The sequence below is a fragment of the Hetaerina americana genome, unplaced genomic scaffold (genome assembly GCF_022747635.1).
Source record: "Hetaerina americana unplaced genomic scaffold, ioHetAmer1.1.p SCAF_60, whole genome shotgun sequence".
Classification (NCBI taxonomy): domain Eukaryota; kingdom Metazoa; phylum Arthropoda; class Insecta; order Odonata; family Calopterygidae; genus Hetaerina; species Hetaerina americana.
The window spans coordinates 1791804-1799871 of record NW_027287206.1 but is presented as its reverse complement, the minus strand read 5'-3'; the positions used below and the strand labels follow the sequence as shown (position 1 = coordinate 1799871).

General features: G+C 40.6%; 1 protein-coding gene across 1 annotated transcript in view; it reads right to left on the bottom strand.

The window, feature by feature from the left end:
- The window catches only part of LOC139695601 (zinc finger CCHC domain-containing protein 24-like), a 65554-nt gene that overhangs the window by 8616 nt on the left and 48870 nt on the right, over positions 1 to 8068 (bottom strand). The window contains exon 3 of the mRNA XM_071594401.1: positions 7325 to 7446. Coding sequence (XP_071450502.1) covers positions 7325 to 7446 — 122 coding nt within the window. The remainder of the gene's footprint in view (positions 1 to 7324; positions 7447 to 8068) is intronic.

Genomic DNA, 8068 nt, shown 5'->3' with positions numbered 1-8068 from the left:
GCATTTTCCCAATGTTTCTCGAACAATTGTTCATGAAATTGTTAAACACCATCTGCATTATGCAAAAATTTGTGCAAGATGGGTCCCTCGCGTATCTCAATGAGCTGGCGGCGAAGGACTATGCAGCAGGAATACAGAAACTTGTCACACGTTATGACAAATGCCTTAATTTGCTTGGAGATTATGTTGAGAAGTAGTTTAAAGTATCCTCTTTCAAATAAAATTTCGTATATTCCTCTCGATTAGTGATATCATTTCTGCCATGACATCCCGCATGCCTCTCCCCTTCCTAAAGCCAAACTGACCATCCCCTAAGTAATCATTTGCCTTGCTCTCCATCCTTTTCTTAATGATCCTGAGAAACTCTTTAGCGGCATGGGAAATCAAACTTATTGTTCTAGTCTTACTTCAATCTAAAAAGTGTTGCTCAGCGTGTACGTCTCTGTGTGGGTCTCTGGTATTTTTTGCCAAATTAGGTAGCTTTAAATGAGGTGAAGTTCGGCCCTAGCAATAGTTCATTTAACACCAAAAATTTTGCATCGGACAGACAAATTTATACGGGATTCAATATTAATAATAGTACGATCATCGTTAAAAATTCAAGGTTGCGGATTAGCCTCCTGTGATGGTCCCATATACTAGCAGCATACTCTATATGAAGCACAAGGAAAGATGCTATCGCTCTATAATGCCCTCGCCACATTTCCCCAATATTATTTTTTTAATATTTCTTTCTTCTTTCAGTTATGTTTCTCTCAAATCGTAAGGAACATCAGCAATTAAAAGAGCCAACACTTCCGGTATTTTTTGATGCAGTAAATATCAAGAAAGAAATCGAGAATTAAATACTCTTAAAATTCATTTCTATACATTTATTCAAGCATAATTGCCATTCTTTATTCCAAACTCTTCAATGCAGTAATGCTATCTCTAACGCTACTTTATCCTCGGTACTACAGATATTTCTCAAAACCATTGCGTCTTAGGAAAACGTAGGACGTTATTATCTGCTGTGTGAATACTGTTCACGTAAAGATGAAATACAGGAATTCCGATGACAGAGGTTTGAGTTTCTGGGTGCAGAACGAGACCCTGTAATTAAAATTAATTAACTTTTCAGCTCTCCCACCCTATATTAATTCTTCAACATTTTTTAAACCACTTCTCCCATCCTAATGTCTTTCTTACACATTTCCTTTCCCCCTGATTTTGAGCTATCAGCTATTTGGCATCGTATACATTTTATCACTTTCCCTCCTCCACTTCTTTATCCCCTTCTTACATTCATCCACTTCCTCCCTTTTTTGGTTTTTACCTTTCGATTCCCCCTTTGTACTACAACCTTGACGTGCTAGAAGAGCTTGTGCTTTCCGATGACCCCTAGAGCTGTACAAGGCACCTTTCTGAAGAGAAGGAATCATCCTTCCTTCTCTCTCTCTTGACCCACCCATATTATTTTTCCCAAGACTTTATCATGGATAGTAGAGAGAAAATCAGTCCTGGCAAATACGGGGCTCGGCCCAATCGGCCGTGTGTCGTGCCCGGCAGCGGGAGAGGCAAGTCTTCCTCAGCCGTCATCTCACGAAACACTTGCAAAGCAAAAGCGACAGCAGCAGTACAGAAAACGCAGAAGAAGACTACCGATTTTGTTTGACAGTTTCCCGGGAGTGGAGGCGGACTTAAATCACAATTCAATACTCATGGAGTTTACCGTCCGAATCAAAAAGATAAGGCAGGGAAGGCGTGTTAGGAAATGGAATCTGAAAGCATTAATTGGATTGAAAAGGAAGGAGTATCAGCAGACTATAGAGAAAATCAATAGATTAGTGAGAAAAGAGCTGAGTACTTTTGATGAAAAAGGGAATGTTTCAAAAAGGGGATATCGAAAGGCACCAGGGAAACTAGAAATAGTAAATGGGAAAAGGACAATGAAGCCAAGGATCGCGGATGAGATGATTAAAAAGATAGATGAGAGAAGAAAATGGAAGATTGTAAACACAGAATTAGGTAGAAATAAGAACAAAGATTTAAAAACGAATTACGATGGGTAGCGAATAAAGCAAAAGAAGCATAGTGGAAGACGCATTGCGAGGATAGGGAGAGTTTGCAGAGGAAAGGTGAAAATGGTGCGCTAAACAGCAAGGTTAAACCACTATCGGGAAGTATGACAGAAAGATCGGTGCTAGCAGTCAGAGATAAGTCGGGTAACATAAATAATTGACACATAAAAGATCCAAGAGAGATGGAGGGAATATATAGAAGCACTGCATGGTAAAGAACTTGGGCCAACAAGGCTAGACGCAGAAAAGGAACATGACGTAGATGAATATACGATAGCTTAGGTCCAGAGATACACGGCGATGAGATAGAAAGGGCATTAAGGGGGATGAAATCAAGTAAGGTGGTGGGGGTGAACAACATGCCTGTGGAACTACAAAAAGGTTTGGGAAAATTTCGGAGGAAGTCTACCGTCCTGTATATGGACTGATTCGTAGTGTCTATTAGGAGGGAATCTGGCCGGAAGACTTTGTGAAATCAGTGTTAGCTCCTATTCCGAAAAAGGTAAAGGCTACATCATGTGAGGACTACAGAAAAGCAAGTTCCATTTCACACGCAGTAAAATTTCTTCTCGGAATCATCAACAAAAGGATAGAGAGCAGGGCAAATGAATACTTAGGGTATGATCAGTTTGGGTTCAGGAAGGGGAGATGTACGCGTGATGCCATTGCAGTAATGAGATCACTAATCGAGAGGAATATAGAATACAATCAGGACGTATTTGTCTGTTTCATAGATTTCGAAAAGCCGTTTGATCGAGTGAATTAAGAAAAGCCAATGAGTATATTGCAGGAAATAGGAATAGATTGGAGGGACAGGAGGCTAATCCGAAACCTGTACATGTCTCAGACTGCTCAGGTGCGGGTGGGGAACGGGGAGTCCGGTTGGTCAGTGTTAGGAAGAGGTGTAAGGCAGGGTTGCCCATTATCACCGTTGCTGTTCAACCTGTATGCAGAGAAAATGATTAAAGAGGCATGGGAAGAACTGGAGGTAGGGATGAAAGTCGGAGGGGAATAGGTATAATCAGTTGACCAAGCTTTAGTTCGTCAGTCAGCCAAGCATTGCTGAGTGAATTAGAAACTCAGTGTGATAGACATGGAATGAGAATCAATTTTAATGAAACAAAGGTTATGCGATTTTCCAGAAAGAGAAAAGCTATGCTTAACATTAAATTAGGAAGGCAAAAACTCTAGCAGGTTGAACAGTTTACGTATCTCGGAAGTATTTTGGATGAACTTGGTCATAATGGGAGGGGCGTAAGGAGAAGAATTGCGTTGGGCAAAGAGGCTTTCACAAGGAGGAGGGAGTTGATGGCAGGGGCGTTGAGTAAGGATGATAAAAAAAGACCCTTGAAAACTTTTAAATGGAGCGTGGTTATGAACGGCGCGGAAACGTGGTCGTTGAAGCAGGAGGATAGACGCAGATTGGAGGCTTTTGAAATGTGGGCGTGGAGATGAATGGAGAAGGTGAAATAGATCGAAAGGAAAACAAATGAGGGAGTACTAGATAAGGTGGGCGAGGAGAGGGGTTTGTTGTGAGATATCCTAAGGAGGCAGGAAAAATGTATGAAGGGCGTATTGATCGGCAGTGGGATATTGAAGGTTGTAATATAGGGGAGAATGTTAGGCAAACGAGGAAAAGGCAGGAACAGGATAGGGATGTTGGATGGGTTGAAGGGAGGAATGAAGTACTCAGAAATGATGAGGGACCTGATGTAAAGTAGGTTGCTGGATTGTGTTTTGTTAGGAGTCACAAATATTTATTTGGTAGTTGTGTCCATCCAAAACCTACCCCAACCGGTAGATTATTAAATAATAATATATATACAGGGTCCGTCCCAAAAATAAGTAGAATGATTTTCTTCCTACCAATGCAGATGGCTGGGGTAGGGTGATTTGTGGTGGGAAAGGTAATGGGAGATCTTGAGAAAGCTGCTGGATCCACGTCAGTTAACTGTGGGCATTTACTGTGTGCGGTTTGCTGCTATACTGGACCCTTGTTCGACGGTCACGTCACGAATTCACGATGCCACTTTCCATGGAGAAATGATATGCGATACAATGATGCATTAAGCTTGGAAAATTGAGTTCCGAGACCATGAACATGGTTAGGGATGCTTATGGAGATGGAGAAATGTCCCAAGTTTTCTGCTTCCACAGGATATTCTGGGAGGCTAACAAGGAGGTTTATGATGAGGAATGCCCTGGACATGCATCAACTACACAGTGTGACTAAAATGTGTAATGTGTGTAATAAGTGAGAATATATCCAATTCTCATTGACCCCCATATATCAGGAAGTTAGCAGAAGAAGGCAATATTCAGAAAACCACAGTGCATTGCATTCTTACAGAGGATTAAGCCTTGAAATAGGTGTGCCAAGATGGGTCCCAAGGGGCTCTCAGAAGACTGCTTGTGTGACAATCTTGCCTTGGTTCTCTTGGACCACGGTGAAAGTGAGCCGATTTTTTTACAATAGGTGCTTACTAGTGACGAGACATGGGTCTTTGAGTACTACCCAAGTATAACCCCTTTGAGTACCATTTTGAACCCTGGGGTATGTCAAAGGGGCCATGACAATGTGCCTAAATGAGAGTTTTGTTGAACCCTTACAGGAATCATACCACAACTGGCGGGGTCACTGGTATTGTAGTGTCAATACATAAGGGTGCTCTTATGAAGAATTTTAGCAATTTATACCTTGACCTGCAATAATTTTTTCCCAAGAGTTATCGTACTTATTGTGTGGACAGACCTGGTGCATACATATATATTTTTATTCACATGCTATAGATATAAGAAAAAGGGATAGATAAATACGTCAAGGAAAAACACAATTCAAGTCCCGGTCGAGGATCTTTTTTGCGCTTTTGGCCTACTCTTTTCCACCTTCTCCACCATTCCTGTGGTTGTTCTATCCCAGTATGTGTTCCTATTCCTTTACCTTAACTCTCTATCCGTTTGAATGGATATGGCGATGGTATATATATAATGTAGAGAAACAAACTAAAGAAACACTCACAGTTTTGGTTTTTGAACGTTTCGGTGGCACAACCACCTTTCTCAACGTGAGGAGGTCATTTCTAAAATCATAAATATTACATTCGGCTCCCCCTCCCATTTTCACAGGATTTATTTTGGCCTATTCAATTCTAGACATTGATCGTCTATAATAAATCGTTTGTTTGCAGCGCTAGAGAGGTTCTTAGGTTCTCAACCATCCTGGAAGGAGCATATAACGTCTCATGTACGGGAAATGTTTTCAGGAGCACCAAACTTGCCCCGAGGAAGCACCTTGTGACAACTCTTCACCTTCTACTGATTGACTGTTGCTCGTCTGTGTACAGTGGCTTGTCCCATGAGCAGGATCATATACAGCATCCTTTGGTCAACACTGGCACGAGATATATTTACGATGGTAGACGTGATGAGCAGAGAAAAACTGGCAAAAGAGACCTTGACTGACGCACTACCGTTGATCGCAAGGATTACTGTATCTGCTTGCTTGACACAAAGAATCGTAAATACCGGTACTGAAGGCTACTTAGCTCGTAATTTCTAGGAAAACTCCAGCCCTGTATTGATTGGAGTGAAGCCGTTGGAAATTTCATGCTTTCTCGCTGAGACCCTTTGAAAAGCATTTTTCCTTAGCTCATGTCATCTCTGGGACTCCATGGAAACTCAGACAGGGAACTACGTCGCATGACTCATTAAAAATGTTTCATTCACCCATCTTGTTCACCTGAAGAGAACCTGAAGTTTGCCACTCCTACGTATACTTTAATTCCATTTGTCTTTAATTTGTACCAGTTCAGTTAACAAAATTACTTGCATTATGCAGCATTGTTTACTGATAAAAATTACATGCACTTATCTTCCAAATAAATACGAACGCAGACTTATTTTTCGCATGTGATCACATTATTTCCATCTCCTCAGTCATTGATTCAACAAATCACATAATTTCGTCTGCTCTTCGAAATTTTACTCGAAGGCATAGTTGTCATCTGGAAAGCAATCTATTCTTTCCGAGTCCTTGTTCCTTCTTGGACTCTCCTTACCGCTTACTGAACTCCCGCCGCCACCGTCGCCCGAACCTCCGCCCCTCATCCTATCCAAATGGGACCTTAACAACCTCCCCCCTTGTACACTCCAGAATCTCGGAATGTAAGAGGACGCCTCTTAGGGTAGCTTAACTGACTTAAGCAATCTGCCGGACATAGAGGGATACAGGTTCGAATCCTGCTCAAGGCAAATTATTTGTACAGTTTGAAATGTTTGCACTGTAATGCGAATCAGCGGATTATCCCATTGAAAGTTACCATTGCGGTATCTCCAGCAACTTTCCTAGAACTCAATTACGGTGTACGTGAGAAATGTCTGTAGTAAAAATAAGAGCGATAGGTTAGGAATCTACCAGATTACAAAGGATTGTGTATATTGGATGCACGACCGAGAGAAAAGAATGAAGAAGTGTTATCTTCTGTTGAGGGTATAGTGTGATAGTGGGTGCGAGTAAAATTACAAAATATACGTGATAGGAGACAGATAGAAGAGAGTTGTTTGAGAGAGAGAAACGGATATATCCAGGAAGTCATAAGTGAATGTGGCCAAAGAGAGACTCAAGGCATGAGGAATGTTAGGAGTATTCGGAACAGAAAAGCATGCGTGAGTGTGGCAGAGTTGAGAGAACTAAGCAAGGAGAGGGTCATGTTAGAGAAATGAAAGGAAGTGTTTTCTGAAATAGCCTAAAAACAGTTTTCTTCACGTTACCTATCCTGAAAGGGAATCGATCGAATGTTATACGGCATGTCATATGTCAATGACATCGCATTGCCACCAGTTTCCAGATTAGGCACTTTTATTATCCGGCGCGCAGGGTGATGTCTTTAAAAATACTGTCTAAAGTCTTTAAATATACTTTGTTGTCCAGTATATATTTTTTGAATGCAGACTACAAACTGAAGCATGCATCATAACCTCCTCAGTGAGTAGATAACGATGTAGGAAGATGATAGTAGTTCCATGTTTGTACTTACTTTTAGAAATTATATACGTTACTGGTACTTTAAATCTAACTTACTAATTTGTACCAATTTTCGGCACCTTCATTGTACATGTACACCAAGCTGCTCTGTTCATTGACTCGAAACTTCATAACAATCGGAAAGAAATATGTCATAGCTAAGACAAAGAATTGAATAGAAGCAATCTCAAAGATTAAAAAAAATTGAATCATGTAGTATCAAATCTGGTGGTTCACTTACCTGAGGGCAATCTTTGATATAGTGTCCTTTTTTGAAACATAGGTGGCAGAGGTAAGTGGATGGGGGCCGTTTGGACATCTTTCTTTCAAGAGCGAGATCTCCGAAGTGTTCCACAATATCCCCTGAAAATAGAAATGATGTAATTTTATTTCTTTAAGATATATTTCTAAATGGAATTGAACTACCCCATTTTTTTTACTTTACTGGCATTTAATCATATGATCACAGCGTCATTTTCTCTCTCAAGAGCAGGCTCACATTGGATCCAAAGAGATACTGGGAGTTAATCGTTTCTCCCTTTCTCGGCCACCCAACTTCATATTTTATCTTCCCTCTCATCAGCTTAATTTTAATTTCCTTTTCACAAAAAAATCTCAAAAGCCTCCAACCACATTGCTAAACCATGGCAGCCCTCAACGTATATAGTATGTTAATGGTATTTTGCATATTTTTAGGTGACTAACTGAGGTCTCTTTCTCAACCGGATGATCTTTCCTTCACCTCGGCATTCTTATAGAAATGACTCAGACTTTCTAAAAGGCGCCTAGGAGGGGTGCGCATTTTTTCATGCTTTTAGAATATCGGTATTCATCAAGAGTGGTCGATTTATTCCTTTGTGATCATTCTTCAAGTTAAAGTAAAGTAAATCAGTTTATTTTCAAATATCATACAAGATCGGTTGATAGGTAAAAAGAACTAAATTAACCAAGATATTGGGATGGAAATTGGTGATAACGGAGAGCC